General features: G+C 42.1%; 1 protein-coding gene across 2 annotated transcripts in view; it reads right to left on the reverse strand.

Moving 5' to 3' along the window:
* Positions 1-896: 896 nt before the first annotated feature.
* KIF3A (kinesin family member 3A) overlaps positions 897-19409 on the reverse strand; it is a 31047-nt gene continuing 12534 nt past the window's right edge. Inside the window, exons 9-18 of one of the 2 annotated variants that reach the window (XM_081184696.1) lie at positions 18348-18449; positions 15064-15135; positions 12140-12296; positions 10614-10794; positions 9566-9676; positions 7226-7351; positions 6517-6570; positions 5537-5605; positions 5259-5383; positions 897-4166 (exon numbers count right to left, since the gene is read on the reverse strand). In XM_081184696.1, coding sequence (XP_081040822.1) covers positions 4118-4166; positions 5259-5383; positions 5537-5605; positions 6517-6570; positions 7226-7351; positions 9566-9676; positions 10614-10794; positions 12140-12296; positions 15064-15135; positions 18348-18449 — 1046 coding nt within the window. In that variant the 3' untranslated portion in view covers positions 897-4117. The remainder of the gene's footprint in view (positions 4167-5258; positions 5384-5536; positions 5606-6516; positions 6571-7225; positions 7352-9565; positions 9677-10613; positions 10795-12139; positions 12297-15063; positions 15136-18347; positions 18450-19409) is intronic. The other variant, XM_081184697.1, reaches the window with a different exon arrangement.

A 19409-nucleotide genomic window follows, 5' to 3' on the forward strand; every position in this document is an offset into this window, starting at 1 on the left:
CACAGTGCCTGCTGTGGCTGTAGAAACTGATATAGGAGAGACACACATTGTTGCAGCTGGGACAGATGAAGGCATCTGGTTGTGCTGATGTAGGTGTGTGATTAATGGGTTACTGTGAATGTGTTGATCACTACCACCTTGTTCCTTCCCAGCAAAGCACAATCCTTAAGAAGCTGCCTTTCACTAAGGGGTAGTTCCCCTGCTTTTTGTAACTTTCCCCCGTGTATATGGTATATCTCTCTTATCTCTGGCGATCACTCATAGATTGTCTTCCATGAAAACGGTCTTAACAATGAGTCTGTGACTGTGGATTCATGTTTCTTCAAAGTCCATGACGTCTTAGGTAAATGCTGTTCTCCAATTGGAGCGCTTGCAAGCCAGTGTTTCCCAGTTGTCAGTGCTCATACTATATTTGTAAAGATTTGCCTTGAGGCATCTTTAAACCTCTTTTGTTGTCCACCAGTATTTCGATTTCCATTCTTAAGTTGAGAATAGAATAGTTGCTTTGGAAGATAATAATCAGGGATTCGGACAACATGTATATAACCTTTCTCCGTGCCTTTGAAAGCCAACTATCCTATATGTCTTTCTCTACTGAAGCATTTCTCCACAAAACTGATGAATTTAAAACCTCAACAAAATCACAACCCAATCAGATGGGTGGCATATAAAAATACATCATCATAATCATCATCATCATCATTCTCCAAATCAAAGGTTTGTTTTTGGCTTCCAGACCACAATACCCAATCTGGATATAATGCTAAACCAAAACTTGTTGCTTCCACTCTTGCTAGGGGAGGAGTGAAATGATAGCATTCTGCTCATTCATTGTAAGATATTAGCTATGGCTCACTGTGATGTGTGAATTGGCAGAGAGAGAGACTGCACAAATATGTTGGGAATCCAATTCTTTTATTTCTAGGCATCAACATGCTCAATGTCAAGACATTGTGTCACTATATACAACATAAGGAACACACTTTGTACACAATGCAACCAGAAATTTTAACTCTCAAAAAAGTTAGCAAAACAATAAATAGGGACCAATTTTACATCTGGTATTTACGCCCTTATATACAGACTTGATAGCATGGACTAATAAGCAGTTGCTAGAATGGTAAAGAACACAGGGTAACTAATTCAAAAGGCATGGAGCGAGACATCTCCTTCTATTCTTGTAGTCCAGGAACTGGTTAAGTCATTAAAGAAAACGACTCCACAAAACCCATGCAGACACCATTTCAGATGCTGACACTGAAACTAAGGAAAAAATTCAAGGCTTTGGGCCAATTTTCCTAAATTAAGACGATTGCTCTGCTGGAGAGGCATCTGTGTGTGTACAAGCAAGGTTGGACTTGCATTGCATGAGTCAACAAAGGACTATGAAGCACTGTACTGTGGTGCTGTGAACTTTCACTGAAGCTGCTGTTCAGAGTCTCTTGCTTCTTTGTTCAAAATGGTCCTAAGGCTGTGTCTAACCTGGAATGCCACTTTTGAGAAAGACAAAACAAAACCCGTGTGCTATTTTAGACTTGTTAGCATTTTAAGACTAAAGAACAGGCCCAAGCTGGCTACAAGCTATATAAAAACAGTGCCCACAACTACGACAAAATGTTATTTTAAAAACTGAAGAGTCAAGTCTGCCAGGATCCTCCTAAAACTTACTTTTAAGGGACAACATTTGAAATTTGTCTACCTCTTGACAAGCAGGAATTTTAAATCTCCAAAACTAAAGCTAGTAAAGAGAAAGACAAATGTTTCAGTAGTAATCAAAGGTCAATGTATGCATTGGCATTCCAATTGGTCGATTGTAACTATCACATTTCTTCATTAGATGATGCAATCACACTGTATTTCAGACACAATTTGCATGCCCAATTTGTGTCTTCTGATAACACCACAATTGTGGAGTCACTCACCTGTGGGCTATCAGACAGGTAAGCATTTGGGTGGAGATTCCTTCCTTTGGCAACGACCATTACAACAATGTATGGATTAGAAATGAAACCACTGATCTATTCCTAATCCAGCAGCGAGTTAGGAATACATTATGTATGAAAAGAATCAAATCAGCTCCAATTCTTATGCCTATATAAGTGGGTTGAACCAAACTATGAAGAAAAAACTCGTCTTTCCCTATTTCCAAGTTTGCGTTCCATATTCATACTAAATTTTTCCTACAGCCGACATTTAGCTGAAATTGTCAGTAGTTTTCATGTGTGTGTGTGTGTGTGTGTGTGTGTGTGAGAGAGAGAGAGAGAGAGAGAGAGAGAGAGAGAGAGAGAGAGAGAGAGAGAGAGAGAGAGAGAGCGGTACAGCCTATAGCAATTTAGCACAATCAGTAAGGCTCAAGAGTGTCCAATTGCAAATCCTGTTATGACAAATTATTATTATTTTGAGCACTGGAGTATTTCACAACAACCAACACAGTTTTTAGAATACAAGTCGCACAGTTAGTGTCATGTTTAATTTAAAGACTTACAAAATACATACAGTAACAGATATCTCCAGCAGTTGTCACACAATATACTTGGTTACAAAAGAAACAATATTAACAATATTATGTGTATGGTAGCGGCACCACTTCATAAATAACAGATTGGAAAAATAACCGGGTGCCAACTAAATATCTGGAATGATGAACAAGCAAAAACTTATTTCTTTTAAACTCAAAACAGGTACAGTCGTACCTCCTTTTGCGTTCCGGAGCCCCGGATGCTTGACAAAGCGCCGCTTTGTGCATAGGTGAAGCGCGATTGGCAAACCCGGAAGTAACCTGTTCTGGTACTTCCAGGTTTGCCGTGGACATTGGACGAAATGGACCCTAAACGGGGCAGACTCAAAACGCGGTACCACTGTACAACTAAAGAGAGGGTAAGAATGCACCAAGCTGCTGACTCTAGCGTAACTCCACTGCGTAAGCACCCTGTAAATCGTCACTTGGTAATTGGCAATGGAGCAGTTCATGACATCCTTCACAACATTTATTGTTCCTCCACTGAAACACTGAAGGGATGAAGCCCAAGGTGGCTTTCTAAAACGTTCCCAGACTCAGCTGCTTTATCCAAAAACCAGTTTGGCCAGATGATTTAGGTTCACGAATGCAAGAAAAACCTAGTATGTTTTGTTCATGATACTACATTTAAGACTATTTATGAGAGCCCCTTTTATAATAATGTCACAGGATTTCATTTTTCAGTTCAGTCTGCCACAGCTATCCAACAGCAACTGTTCTCACTGAAAATCATCACAACCTAATTTAAGGAGGATGAAAGATTCAACAGTAAAAAGAGTAAGAGATGACAATGTCCACTCAGACTAGAAATGGCGTCAGGTAGGGAGAACGAGTAGTGTTAGTAACTGATGCAAGTGCTGGGGGAAATAATCACGTGGTGGGCACTTGATGTAGAATGCATGCTGCAACTTCAGTCTAAAGGATTTCTCAGTCTTTACCCTTTAAACCAAAACATGTCCCATCACCACCGTCTACAACAGTCCATCTCTGTATAACAATATGGAGAAAAGTCTATGCACATGAAGTACATGCTGAAGAAATTAATAAGTTATTTGCACATATGTGGTAGGGGATACTTAAGACAGAAGGGGATTCAGAGCACCCCAAGAACTTGCAGCTACCAGAATAAGTCTGCAGTGGCGCAAAGGCAGAACAACACAAGAGGCAAATGGAAGCAAAACATTTCTATCAGGATGTGGAATCCTGGTTATCTACTCACAACAGGGCTATTCTGGTTAAAATTCAGTCACACACAAAACCTTTTTCCAGTCAATTCAGCTCATTTTAAACACACCATATATCCTCAACAGCTTCACCTGCATAATGCCCGAAGCAGGATTAGTAACATTGACAAATTTACAGTCACAATCTAGTTTAGATTGACCATAATATACATGTAACAGATGACATGAAAGCAAATCAAGGGAAACAAATGTATTTCTTGTTGTCTCCAAGACACAAGTGTAGCCCTTTATAGCTACATCTGTGTCAACCAAACATCAAAACTCTTCTGCAATCTCCAGAAACGAGAATCTGCATATTTGGACCAAGTATTAAGCCACATACTAATCTTTATTGTAGTCCCACCACTGTCAGAGTCTACTGGAGCAACGACTCGATCACAGCGCCTGATTTGGCAGAACGTTTTCTGTTTGGAGAGGAGAAAGAAAGTTATATGAAGAGAGAAAGTAATGCTGTCAAATAAAAGTGCACATAACAGACAACAAAATCTAGAAACCAGGCTGATCTCAGGAGGAGGCTAAGATACCCTCTTTAAAGGTATGCACATGGTCACAACGAAACATTTAAAAGGTGCTTACACTGACATGTTTTTAAAAATGCTTAAAACATGTAAAACATGTCTAAATTTTGTCGTAATCAATAGCAACCATGGATTCAAGGGCAAGGAGAGGAAAGAGTTTGGAGGCGGGGGGCAGGGAGTATAATTTGCCATAGATTAATCTAATATACTTTTAGGGAAGCAATGTCCCTAAATACAGCTTTAAGTTCAGTACTGCCCTGGGCTAAAAATATATCCTCTTGGAAGGGAAAAGATTCTTGCCCACTTGTAAACTTGTGGGTGGCCAGTGGCTTCAATTCTCCTAATTGCAACCACATTCCATTTGAGAGCTACTTTTATTTACAGTGGTACCTCGCAAGACGAATGCCTCGCAAGACAAAAAACTCGCAAGACGAAAGGGTTTTTTGTTTTTTGAGCTGCTTCGCAAGACGATTTTCCCTATGGGCTTGCTTCGCAAGACGGAAACGTCTTGCAAGTTTGTTTCCTTTTTCTTAACACCGTTAATACAGTTGCGACTTGACTTCGAGGAGCAACTCATAGAACGCGGTGTGGTAGCCTTTTTTGAGGTTTTTAAAGACTTTGGTGATTTTTGAAGCTTTTCCAAAACTTTCCCGACACCGTGCTTCGCAAGACGAAAAAAATCGCAAGGCGACAAAACCCGCGGAACGAATTAATTTTGTCTTGCGAGGCACCACTGTATTTCACTTCTATAATCTTTCACTGGTTCCCCAAGCAGAGTGAATGTTGACAACATACACAAACGGAATCCTTTGGCCCTGGTATGCACACAGCAAGGACACCCCCAATTTTACAATTTTAGGACAGCTTCAGACATGCAACATGGGCATTGATTGAGTTTTTATTTGGCATTGAGCAGAATGGGGGTGATGACAAAGTTTCAAGATGGTGCAAAACACAATGTCCTATAGCAGTCCTTACCTTCTGCCAGTTTTGGGTCTTGATCGGCCTTTGGAAGTCCTTGGTCTCTCTAGTTTCAACAAAGACTGTCTCAGGCTTTCTTCTGTATAAGCTAGATATACATGGGAAAGGTCCACCTCAAAGGGCTGAGGAGGAGTAAAACAGACACTGTGAGTGGACATTTGTGGGTCATACCAAAATATAGCATCAAAGTTGAAGGAAATTATACAAAAAATGCAAGTGTAGAAAGCTGGAAAAGTGTGGACTGCAGCAGCCTACATTTGCAAAGGATCACTTACATCTTTTTCCTTTTTATCTGGCACGGGAGTCTGTTTTCTCATATTATTTCCGGTATATGCCACACATTTCTTAAAAGAAAAAAGAAGATAAGGCAGGAAATTAGATATTGCACCAAGTAACCACACTGCTGGGAGGTCTTTTGCTTCCTTTGTCGCAAGGAGGGCAATCTCGGCAATTTGAAAAGAGGCAGGTTTTGTCCTCAATATGCCCAGAAGTATTTTAAGGGTGCAATCCTGGCCATGCACCAAAATCAGTGAAGTCAGTGTTGACAGGGCTCGGGTGCTTATTTATTTTATTTTATTAATTACATTTTTATACCAGCCTTCATCTGAGGATCACATTTACAGTATAAATGTGTTTACAGTATAAAAACACCCACCCCACACAGATAGATTTGTTTAAATAGGCCATAGATTGGAAAGGCCTGGGAGAAGAGAAGTGTTTTTGCCTGGTGCCTAAAGATATGTAACGAAGGCGCCAAGTGAGCTTCCCTGGCGAAAGCATTCCACAAGCAGATGTAAGACACAGATATTCCATCTAATGGAAAGAGTGGACCACGTATTCTAAACTGGATAATGAAAAACCGACTCGGGTAGGTTACTGCTTTTGTGTCTAGCAACACAATATGGGAAGTCCTGATAATAAAGGGGGTATAACATAAAAGATCAAGGTCCTTCAGGTTGTCCTATTGTTGCCCTAGTGGCAGCTGGTAGGGCAATGGAGCTTACCTGACCTCCCATCACCAGCGCTGCTGTGGCTTACTGGAGAGGGATGAAGTTGGTGCAGTGCATATGCACTGATGGAAGCCCTGAGTAGCTGTGCCTATAGTTTAAATATGGACCTTGCTGTCCTTCCACATCCCAGTAAGCCACACCAACAGGTGCAGTGACAGATGGCTAGGTATGTGCTGCCACCACCCTGGTGACCGCCACTGGGTTTCACATCACTGTCCCCATGCATTGCAGCTGTGCTTACGTACCAGCTGCCATTCTCCAATATCTTCATTCCAGTGAACGTAGTTTTCAATCATTTCCTTGAAAGAAAAATCAGAAGAGAAGGGGGGAAAGTAACACAGGTGCATGACCTCTGAGATCAGGGCCATCTTTAGCGGCACCGGGGTGCAAAAAACTGCCCAAGTTGTTGAGCTTTTTTGTGGGGGCACGCAACTCTCTCCCATGTCACAGTGGGTGAAGGGAGGAGAGCAATCTCCACAGAGGCTTGGGAGAGAAGCTGTGCGCCTCATGTGAGCAGCGTGTGTACACGCGCTGGGCGGGCCTCTTGGCAGCCTGCCAATCCCAGACACACAGGAGGGCGTAGCTGGCCAGCTGCCTCAGCGCCCGCAGCATAAAAGCCTGCGGCGCTCTGAAGGGCTCCGCTCCGCTCGGCAGTGGCTGTTGACTGGCCTGGCTCTTCAATCCCCGGACTCCACATCTTGGCCCTGGACTCTCGGCCTGACGCCCCTGAGAGCCTGGCGCCTGGGTGCTCCAAACCCCTAGCACCTAAGGGTAAGCTGGGCCTGTCTGAGATGCGGACACAACAAGGGCAGCTTGGGAAACTATGCTAAGGGAGGTGCAAGTATACAGCTTCTGTTAAGGTAACAACTGGTCCCGAGGGTGAAAAAGGCCGCTTCCGGGGTCATTATTGCTGAATCTCTCAAAACAAATACAGGGCTCCTTCAATTATTGTACCTGATAATCCTGAGGTATAAAGTTGTCAATGATAAGCATTTGAAGACGAAGCTCCCTGCTGAGCTGTCGAATGTTCTCCAATAAGCCTTCAATTTCTCTCTGATGTTCTTGTTGCAAATCTGCCATCTATGAATACCAATTATAAAGCAAGCCATCAGGAAGCGACAACCAGGATCATCCACTAAGAAATGGACTATTCAACCAGACACATAAAGCTCGTGGTGTAAAGATAATCGTGATCATCCCATGCCAGTTCATTCTAAGAGAATGAACTTGTACCTGTCAAAGCCACTTCCATCTGGTGGTTTTAAAAACGAACAGGCCCCAACCCAGCATTAATTTGTTTTCATCTTCTCCATTATTCTTTCTCCCCATTCTAACCATTTGGTGGAAAGTAATTCCAGCAAATGAAAATTACCAGTTAAGGAAGTTAAGGAAACCTACTTTTTATTTATTTTCTGGCCACTTTCAATTAAAAGGACATTCAAATCAGCTCACAGAAGAATAAGGAAAACAATGATGAAGCCAACAGGCATGACTTGATCAACAAAAAGCATGCCAGTTTAGCACCAGCATTAAGGCTCTTTCATATTGACCCAAGCGTGGAAGCTTATGCTGATGTCTTGACAGATGTGCTCTGTAAACGGTAATGTTGTTCTTCAAAATCAACAGAAATAGTGCTCACTTCCTTGGTCTTTCAGGCCCAATGCCAGATTGGGAGGATGAAGGGACCAACGAAGATGTCCCATGTTGTCTGGATCTCATATGATCTTATAAAGCATCCAAGCTTACTGTATTGCTAGAGAAATTTTGAGAAGGAACTATGGAGAGGGACCCTCTTCTAGCACCCTTCGCCATCCTTAGAGGTGTATGCACATTTGTGTCAGTGTGTGTAGGAGGGTGCTGCAGTGTTGAGTGGGGCATGGGGGGACGTACACACATGGTTGTGTGTTGTGATCCCCCACAACAGTTTCTCATTTCCAAAATGTGTCTAGAAGTCTAAAAAGATTGACAATCCCTTACCTAACCATTGCACCATTCTGTTACAGTAGCACCTTGGCTTACGTTACCCTCGGGTAATGTAAACTTCGGGTTGCGAAAGGGACAAATCTGGAAGTGTTTCGCCACACACGCATGCACAGAAGCAGTGCCTCCAGTTGTGGAAACCTCGGGATCTGACTGGAGCTCCGGAACGGATCCTGTCCGCAACTGGAGGTACCGCTGTATATCCCATAGCTAGAGAAACAGGCATTGCTTACATTATCCACCAGGTGGCTCCCTTAGCAAACACTGAAGCCCTGGTAAATTTTCACTTCAAAATTTAGTTACTGCCACAGGCTTAAAAAAAATAATTACTTTTGAACTGCTTCTCAGAACTTCACCAAACCAATGAAAGTGCATCTTCTTTGACAAGTCTGAATAAAGTCCACCAGTAGTTTTAATCAAAATTGTAAAAAAACAACAAAATATGATATACTGGGATAATAAACATGGCAGTAAAAAGGGTTCATCTTCAGCTTGCTTAAGCTGGCTTTTCTGTGGAAATTTTTACTGAATCAATTGGAAATTCAGCTCATTCATAGACCTCATCAGGCAGATCATGTATGCCAAGTTTCAAGTTAGGTGCCATTTTTATACGTTATTGATTATTGAGGCTTACAAATGGCAGAGTATTTTGTTGTGCTGCGCACTTTCACTAAAGGGGCACTCAGAGGATAATAAAACTTAAGCAGAAGAAGAATAAACTGAAATAAAATCAATGTAATAGCATAAGACTTATAAAAACAATTAAAAGCTAACAAAACATTAAATAAGTCAATGAAGCCATCAAAAATCTGAGAGAAGAAAAAAGTTTTACTTGACTTCTAAAACAAAAAAGATGGGTGGTAACTCTTGTACCAGTCAGGGAAAAGCATTTCACAGATGAGACATAACCACTGAGAAGGCCCTCTCCCCAGTTGCCACCAACCTTCTCTCACCTGGCAAGGAAAATTAAGTGAGCTCTTTCCAAATTTTTTTTTTAATGCTTATGTTATCATGTAAGGCACACTGAACATTGATGACCCTGTATATGTGTGCATTGTTAGCATATACTAACAGTATATGTGTTCACTTACGTAAATAACCAAATACTCCAAAACAGCCATATGACTCTCACACACTCCATGCTATTTCCTTCTGTGGTTCTTTCTTACTCCCAACATGTGAACAACAACACCTTTCTTTGTTCAAGGGTCAAGGGCCATTTGCATGTTCCTATCTGCCTTCAACATGGCTCAGAAACAGGGTTGCTCCATTCCTTTTACATGGGAACAAGCGTGAAGACTGTATGACACTGACCTCTGACTTGGCTGCCATTAGCATTGTCCAGACTTTTTTCAGCTTCTTGGTCTTCCCTTGTGCTTCCTCCTGAAGGCTGGTGTACTTTTCCTCAATGTCCAAACGCTCTTGCTGTTTGCAAATTATTAAAAATGCCACAAGTTAGACAGAATTGTCCGAACTGATGTGCTGGTGGGAGGGTGATATTCAGTCCTGGCTTTGGGGGATGATTCATTTAACAAGTGTATGTAGGAATCCTATGTTATTATTATTTATTAAATTTGTATACTGCTCTTCATCATAGAGCTGTTTACAGCATAAAAGTGCAAAATGAGAACACAAAATGCATAACAAAAACAAACAACCACCTTCCACAAACCCATTTAAAAGACCATAGGATGCTTAAGCAGCCAAGGAGAGAAAAAGGTGTCACTCTTTCTTTATTGCCAGCTTTCCAGCTTCTACCTCCTCAAGCCCTGCAAAGTCTGAAGCATCACTGCACAGCCTTCTTTCAGCTTGCTGTTCTCTTACTCCCCATTCCTCTCTATCCTTCCCTTCACTGGGATGGCCTTTATGGAAGTTAACCCACTATTCTTTTTTCCCCCTTTGTAAAGCTTTGACGCCATTTCTGTGGCTCCCACTCAAGTGCCTCTGCTACCTCTGCTGAAGTTCTTGCAGTGATGCATGCTGAGCTCCTGCACATTTTAGTTTCTGGGCCCAGTTCTACAGCCAGGGCGTGTAGACGGAAAAGCTTCCCCTGGCACTAGAGCCAAAGTCTCTCTAATCGTTTGTAATCTGGACAAGCTTATTCCCTCCACATGGACAGGAATCTTTCAGACACCAAACAGAAACACATATCTTGAGCAAGTGTGATAGCACACTAAAGCGGAAGATATCTAATCTTTCAGGGATCACCATGTTCTACAAACATAGATACCATCTACTGCCTCTCATTTCAAATGTGCCTTTGTCTTGCCTGCACATGCACAACATGCAGGTAAAGAAAAGTACTGCGAATGCCTTTTCAAAACACAGCAATTGAACAGGGCAGCAAAGAGCTTGATCCAACCTCTTTCTCTTCAAGCTCCCTCCGGAGCTGCTCTGCTCTTTTCCTACGCTCTTCCAGCTCCATGTTGGATTCTTCTAGAAGCTTCTCCTGCTCCTCTGCTTTTGCCAGTAAGTCCACACCTCCCACGATCACTTTCTTTTCCAAGGCTGACAACTTCTCCAGCAGAGACTGATGTTCTTGCCTGGATAAAAACAGGAAGGGAGGGGGAATCGTAACGATTCTAAAGCTACATACAGATCTCCAACTTCAGTTGAGGGGCCCACACACTGCATGCCTGAAATCCCAGTCAGTTTCCTTTAAATCTAATAAATAAATGTAAGAAAACAAGCAACCACTGTAGGAAGACTTAAGCCTGTTTCCTAGTGCTTGCTTAAATTTAGCTGGGCTGAACAGGGCCTACTTTTCAATCCACTAGGGGCTGCTAGAAGGAGACAGTCTCACCCTGTTCTCTCAAAAATCTCTGTTAGTTTGCTGTCCTGCTGTGCTCTCAAGATGTTTGCAAAGAGGGCAAGACAGAAGGTTCTAGATCTTGTCCCCACTCCCAGTTCTCTTTATTTATTTAGCATCTTCTGTAGAACTGTACAAACTGTGGGGGGGGGGGGAGGGGAGAGCAATAGACAACAGAGGCTTTATTAAACCCTGTCAATTCTCCTTGGTACAGACTAACATCTGAACAGCCCCACAGTGGTGCGGGGGAAGTTGTACATATTGGAGAACTGCATGTAGGCAAGGAATGCATGTTTGGAATGCAAGGCCTGAAAGTCTGTAGAGGGTGGGATGGAGAGGAAGAGAGAAAGCTTTCTTTAGCCTGTGAACCACAAAAGAGGAATATGAAAAATGCAACTGTATGTGTGGGGTGTATGTATGAGCATTCCAGTTACATTTGGGGTCTTTGGAGTGTGCAAGTCTCCCAAAGAAGGGGCGTTTTTAGAGTGCATGATAAAGTATGCATGCCCAAAGTGTCAATGAGTTGTTGCAAGGCAGGGTCTATTGCAGGTATGGCCAAACTCGGCCCTCACCATCATCCCATCATCCCTCACCACTGGTCCCGTTAGCTAGGGATGATGGGAGTTGTAGTCCCAAAACATCTGGAGGGCCGAGTTTGGCCATGCCTGGTCTATTGCCACTGTAAGCAAGATCTTTCATAAGTTAACTTCTATACCTTGCCAGGCAAGCAGTGTGTGTGTGTGTGTGTGTGTGTGTGTGTGTGTACAGTTCAAATCTTCCCACTTTGGGGACCTTGCCAAGATCCCAAATGCCCTTGAAATGCCCCCAACCACATCTCAAACCAAATCTCAACATGCCCTTATCACCAGTGAGCTGTGCCACCTAAGAGACTGAGCTATGAAGCAGGATGTCCTGGATATGAATGTCACTCCTGCCATAAAATCACGATGGAGCCTTAGGCAGGCCGCTTTCTCTCAGCCTGAGCCAGACTATCATACCAATTTGCTTCACAGGATTACAACCATGTAATTCTACACAAACGGCAAACATGATTCTATTCCAATTTCAGCATTGCTCACTGTGCTTTAAGCAGGTCTTTCTCCCGCTTCTCCAGCTCTGCCCGGGCCTTGTTTCTTTCTTCCTCTTCCATATCAAGCTTTGTTTCAAGAGCCTTCCTTTCTTCATCAATCTTCGCTTGCATCTCTACCATCTTGTCAGGAGAAACTTTCTTCTTTCCTTTCAGGAGAGCCAAGTGCAGGTTTAAATAAATCAAGCACATACATACATACGTACATACATACATAGTCCCAATATGTGAATTATAATTAAAAAAATTAGATTAGTTGTTAGAACAAGAATTAAAGAGCCTACAGCTGCTACTATTAACTCAGAAGCTACAGGAATGCACAACTGTAAGAGAAAGAACAACACTCTGGTGATAGCCCTGCTCCATCTTAGTGATTGTTTTTTAATTATTTACTAGGAGCTGAAAGTTTTATCAAAATATTTGCTAATATAGTCACCCCTGGAGCATTTGCCCTCAAAAATGTCCTCCAGCCATATAGCAGAATTCTAATTTATTTAGAGGCGTGAGTGATTTTAAAAAACCCAAATAATTATCATAACAATCATCTGCTGAGAATCAGTGACTGGAATGAAGAATTGTAACATAGGGAATAGATTGCTGATTTAGAAAAGGACAGTTGTATAGAAAAGGACAGTTGTATATCAAATTAACTGCAGGATGTTTTCTGTAACTCAATCAATTTGGAAGTTACTTTAAAAGACACACAAGAGCCACATGTACCTAAAGAGGCCAGGACTTTAAAACAAATAATTAGAATGTATATAGTCAGATTAACAGAAAAATAAAAGATATATGTATGAAGGAACAAAATTAACATGACAGAAGGGGTACAAAAGCTAAAAGCAGGTTTGCAAAACCAACAGAAAACTTTTTGCACTGCGATTCAAGGGAAGAAAAAGAAGGGGGGGGAGAATCATTATTTTGTTTGCCCCATTTTGCTCTCCCCTCTCTTGCCCCCACATCTTAGGCTATCTGGATACATCTAGACTGATTGCATCTTGAAAAGGAGCAACAGTTTTATTGCTGCTGTAAGGGGAAATCCCTTAGACTACCCTTGCTCTTTCCCACAGCTATATTTGGATACTGTCACACACAGAAAAGCTTTGCTCAAGTGGTGACAGGTCAGCGTAGAACTGCATTGGATCCATTAACACTGTCTAAGATATTTGGGGGGCATCTTGAATGGAGGTCTGAGAGAAAAAGCTAGGCATTCTTAACAAAATATTAAGCAGTTTCAACTGTATTAGATGGAGTGCAAATCAAACACACCAACCTGATTGATCTTGCATTTTAAGAGGAAGAGGCAAACAAATCGCAGAGAGGCAGCACACGCACAAAGGAAGTGGGTGGGGAGGGAAAAAAGAAACACATTATTGGCTTGATTTGTTTAACAAAAAGAAAAGAAAGAAACAAGATCTTAAGTAAAAGCATTCATCAAAATATGCTTCCATAGACAAAAAGAAAAGAAAAACCAGCAAATTAAAACTCCAAAATGCGAGATTAAATGTGATCATCGCTGCCCCAAATTATACTGAAGAGTATCATTAATCTTCAGTACATTGGAGGATAACATTGTTTCTCTCAACAATATTATGCTAAATTCTGCTGTTCAAGCTGCAAGCCTCTCACAAAGATCATGCTCTAAGAAACATCCAAGAGGGTGATCTACTACCCTCAGTTAAAACCAGAGCATGTTGACGCAGCCAATTGCCATAAATGTACAGTTAAGCTTACTTGGCGTTTGAGCAAATTGCCAATCGGCTGTTGCATCTCACATGACCAATCACACACGTAGGAGAGTTCATAAGATTTCAATGTTAATTTCAGTTGGGAGTTGCATAGTTTTGTTTCTAGAAACTCAGGTGCTTCCACAGAGGTAAAGTGGTAAATTTAGCTGGTGCCATCAAAGAGAAGTAGTAGCATTGGGGGAGAAGGAACAAATGCCATGAAAACATGCAACATGCAAAGAACAGGAAAGGGGGAAAGAAGTCACAGAATGGGAAGAATAGTTTTTGTTAAAATATGAAAGCCCAATCTATGCCACACGCTCCTTTCAAGCTCAAGGTTATTTTGCGGACAGAAAGTGTTCTTCAAATGAGAACATCCCGTTGTGATTAAGAGCAGTGGTTAGAAGCAGAAGATGCAACTCATTTGTTTCCAACTGTTAATGAAAAGTGCCTAATAAAAACCCCTTGAACCTTGTTCTACCTCATCAGCACCAAAACTGACATGTCTACCCACAACAGTTAAATGCTGCAACTTAGCAGCTCCAAGATACACAGTAAGTCCCACAGGTGCAGGGATTTCCCAGTCACTCCTTCTGATGTGCAGAAGGAGAAATGCCAACGCATATTGTAGAGGCTGATGGGAACTGGCCTCTGCGCAAGCAGAGCTTTTTGGCTCAGGAAAGGAGTGTGAAGTTTTTCCTTGTTTAGCGATAAAGAGTTTCGGCCAGTTTTCTGGAAGATTACAGAACTATGCACACTTGCTTAGCAACTTTTCCAAAATATATATCTCTAGAGAAAGATTGTTAACATCCTACTGAAATATATACGACTGTATATCAGTATAAAGCTATGATTTTAGAGAACATCACCCAATGCCAAAAAATCCACTCGTTTCCTGCCACCTTATATGACCAGTACTAACATGCATTCTTGCGGTCCTCGGCTATTTAGCCAAAGATTAATCTCAAACAGTTCTCTCCCCACCACCACCCTCCACAAGAAGTTTGAAGCAGCAAAGGGGAATAAAAAACATGCTTTAACTTGGGTAGGTGGGTGGGGAAGAATCCACATTTCACTCTGAACAAAACCAATGTTGTGGACAGGGAGCAAAATGCAGCATCAAAACAAAGAGTGCAAAGGTTATGGAAAGGCCAAAACTTCACTGGATGACCAAAGAGCTCCCACTCACTAGTGAAGGATTTATCCAGAGGTTTCTCTATGACAGAGCATGTAGAGTCTGAACTACTGCTGCTGCTACTGCCTGGAAAACAGAGAAGCAGGCCCCATGGAAAACCCAAGAAAGAAGAAACAGGATGAAAGAAACACATGCTAAGCATTAGCTCTAAAGGACAAGAAGCTCAGAGAGACTGGTTTAATGTTGCACAATCCCATTTTCATCATCTTCCTATGTACAGTTGCAGTGTTGCACATGACTGATTGACCCAAGTCATCTTAGTAGCTTAGATAAATAATAATAATCAACTGAGGCAATTGACAGTTGCCTTGGTCTCAGGGAATGTGTGCCTCTCTCACTCCTTCTGGCAGTCAACGTGGTACTTTCAATAAAAGAATTTCAGTGTTGCATCACTTATTAACTGTGACTAGCAATGGATAAATGGGAAACTGAACAAGGAAGCAATCTGGAAGAAGGAAAAGGACACAGACCTTTAACATTGGAACGAAGACATCTGCTGGTGGCACCCTGTGGTCTATGGCTCAAAGGGATGGAGCCAAGATTTACATTTAACCTCAAGTCAAGAAATGAGCATGTGGAGGGGGACTGCACTTCTGAATTACATCTCATGAGAATGTGAAAGAATGCAATAGGCACCATATCCCATCCAACAGGTTAAATAATTTCCTTCTTCGGACCATTATTTTGAGCCTCACATCCATCTTCCCCATGCCAATCCCTGGCACAAAACTAATGAATTGCTGTGCATGTTTTCACGTGTACAGGGATAACTGGTAAGCTGTGTGCTGAATTGGGTTCAAACAGCACCAGCACTTACTTTAGAACCTCTTTGTTCCCACAAAACTCTGGCAGATGAGTGAAGCAGGGTGACGGATGGGCAATGAAGCAGTTTTTGAAAAACTAGCTTCAAAATTACTGTTATGATGCCATAGGCAGGTAGCTTCACCCTCAGAAACATCTTAGTTTCATCTTAGCTGCCCAACAATAAGAAACCAGCTTGGCTAAGAATAAAGCCAGCAGTTGCTATTACTAAAGGAGAGTGACTCTTCCACTCAGAACTGAATAGGATCAGAGATCTTGCAACAAGCCTGCACACTGCTCTGAAGCCGGAACTAATCTGGAGGCAGCCTGACCATAAATAAGCCTGCTCCTCTTCACTGTGATCAAGGAAATTGTCAGGATTTTTATTAAATACCCACTGTTTCAGAATGAGAGCACAGATCAGACAGACCATCTAGCACTACTAGCTTTTCAGACCCATAAACGAACACTAGTTGCACAAAAACACACACCAATCTAAGCAGAAAACAGAAGAAATGTGAACAGTGAAGAAATGTCAACAGAGCAGACACCTATTTATTTTTCTAATGCAGGAAGGGTTTAGAGCCATTGAGCTACTCATGATTTAAACAGACATAACACAAGGCCTGTTCAGGCATTCTCTCCCTCTGCCATGCATGGTAAAGATAAAGAAAATTCAGGCTCGTGTATCACCTTAATGCATATAGATTGGGTGCTGGGAAGTGGATCTTTACTTCCCCCACCCTCCATGGCTCAATGCTGGCAGGGCCCTCCCAGCTGGCACCGAGATCATCTCCTTCAAAGGTGAAGAAACCCATCAGCTGATGGGCATTGAGCACAGCCCCATTGGCTGCACTAGAAAACTACTAATGGGAAACTGCCTAGCGCACCCAAATCCAAGCATGTCTTTAGGTGTCCCACACCTGATGTCAAGTGTTGGGCAGGTGGGGAAAACAGTTTTAAAGTCTTAATTAGGACCACTGTCATGCCCTACTAGGCCTGCGGACCATAAGTTCCCCAACACTGATGGAGAAGACAACATTCCAACCAAGAGATTCTGCATTCAGTTAGCCACAGAATCTCCTTGCCCTGTTCTCTGGCAGGTCCAATATGCAGCTGTATATGTTTTAAATATGTTCAAATAAGTGCAAGACCTCCCAGCATGGGGTGTCACAGTGAGGAAACACATGAGCGTGAGGATCTGGTCAATATCCTTGGTGCTACAAGAGGCTTATTTAAGAAGAAGAAGAAGAAGAAAAAGTTTGCAAAAACTTCAAAGTATTCAGTTGATTCTTGTTTAAATCAATTTAATTATTTACTTCTTTGGCCAAAGGTAAAAAGTATAGATGGGAGCATCACTTTAGCATAATCTGTTTGCATGTAAGCCTGAAACTAGTTTACAGAATGCATCAAGTTATGCTGATAACTTGGGAGTGAACTTCAATTTTCTTTTCGCACTAATTTAAAAATGTGCTGAGGGGGCTCAGTGTTAAAATCATGACTTTGCATGTGGTTTAAATGGGTGAAATTATTTCAGGTTTGTGATTATGTTGTTTGGATTATGTTGTTATGGATAAAATATATGGATTTCTATTTACAGAGAAAACAGAATCTGGCAGAGCATCTTCTTTGCATGCCAGTGGTCCCTGGTTCAATCTGTAGCATGTTCAAGGAGGCCTGGGATAGCCCTCAGTCACACCCTGGAGAGCTGCTGCAAGTCAGTGCACACATTGCTGAGCTAGATGGCCCAATGGGTCTCTCAGTATAAGGCAACTGTCTTCAGAAAGAAATGATTAAAAGACCCATCACCACTGCTCCCTCATTCCCAAAAGGAAGATAAGAGGAGGATGCAACAGATTTGCAGATGTGGCAAAGGTTTTTCTTAGGAATGAGCATGCCATAAACACAGAGAGGCCCATACAGCAAACTCCTTGGCAACCGTGGCTGAACATCAAATATGTTCACAGGTAGATCTCTCCAGCTACACAATCAAAATCCAGGCACTAACATGTTGGTTGAAGCAAGTTCCACTTATTTCAGTGGAGCTTGCTTTCCAGTAGTATTTTCAAGAGTCAAGTGTATTTTATCCTAAAATAAAAAAGCCTGTACTAAGTACACCAAAGTATTGAGACAAGACAGTGACCACCTTGATATGCACAACCCTTGACAGTGTATAGCATTTCATACAACCCAGATTATCTGACTACCCATGCACCCTCCCTGTTACAATCGCTGAGAAAAAAATCAACCAAGAACTCAAATACCTGTGAATTCCTGAACTATGAACATACTGTCACTTAAGAGCCATGTTATTCAAGAAAACTAGCACAAGTGTGTTGGGCAAGCGGAAACAGCATTTATCTTTTAAGTAAGCAATTCCAACACTTCTGAAAGAGCCATGATAATTACAGCATAATTACAGCAAAATACAGATAATTAAAAGGCGAACTGCAGCTATTTTTTTCCCAGCACCTTACCTCTTCGCTTCTTTCGCTTTTCTCCATCTTCTCCAATCTCCCCATCATCGTCTTCATCATCATCTTCAGAGCCACTCGTCTCAGAGCCAGAGATCTCTTCCCCTATAGTATTATTGTGTTTTTTAGTGGCTTATCCAAGAAAAAGACACTCTTCAGTCAGTGCTCAGCTACAGCTTATTGTTACATCAGCGAGGCACCCATACACTTCATTATCTTAATTTGAAACTCACCCTAGTTCCGTCCATTTTCCTTTCCCACCATTCCTAGAAAATCGGACTGCAAGGAAGCCTGGCAGACTTTACCAAACAGACTACCATTAGGAGCTGGATGTGGGCCTTGTCTTTATCAAATTAAGGGACGCGGGTGGCGCTGTGGGTAAAACCTCAGTGCCTAGGACTTGCCGATCGTATGGTCGGCGGTTCGAATTCCCGCGGCGGGGTGAGCTCCCATCGTTCGGTCCCAGCTCCTGCCCACCTAGCAGTTCGAAAGCACTCTTAAGTGCAAGTAGATAAATAGGGACCGCTTTATAGCGGGAAGGTAAATGGCGTTTCCGTGTGCTGCACTGGTGCTGGCTCGCCAGCTGCAGCTTCGTCACGCTGGCCACGTGACCCGGAAGTGTCTTCGGATGGCGCCGGCTCATGGCCTCTAGAGCGAGATGAGCACGCAACCCCAGAGTCGGACACGACTGGCCCGTACAGGCAGGGGTACCTTTACCTTTACCTTAGCTTAACTCTCAATTTTAATTATAAAAAATACTTTTTAAACACTTTTTATTAACAATTTTAATGTGTTTTTTGTGTGTAAACCAGTTATAGGTTCTATTCACAATCAAGCAGCATATAAATTTTGTTAAATAAGTTAAACACTAGTTGCAGGCAAGCCTAAACAAAGAAAAACAAGTGACCGGCAATCTACTCTTAGCTCCAGGTACCATCTAGTGGGCAGATGTAATATTTTACTGAAAGGAATTAAGGACTAATTTGAAGTTCAGATCAAGTATGATGTAGTGGTTCAAGTACTTGGCTTAGATGTGGGAATATTCGGGTTCTAATACAATGACTT

Source organism: Podarcis bocagei (assembly GCF_964188305.1).
Source record: "Podarcis bocagei genome assembly, chromosome: 2".
Classification (NCBI taxonomy): domain Eukaryota; kingdom Metazoa; phylum Chordata; class Lepidosauria; order Squamata; family Lacertidae; genus Podarcis; species Podarcis bocagei.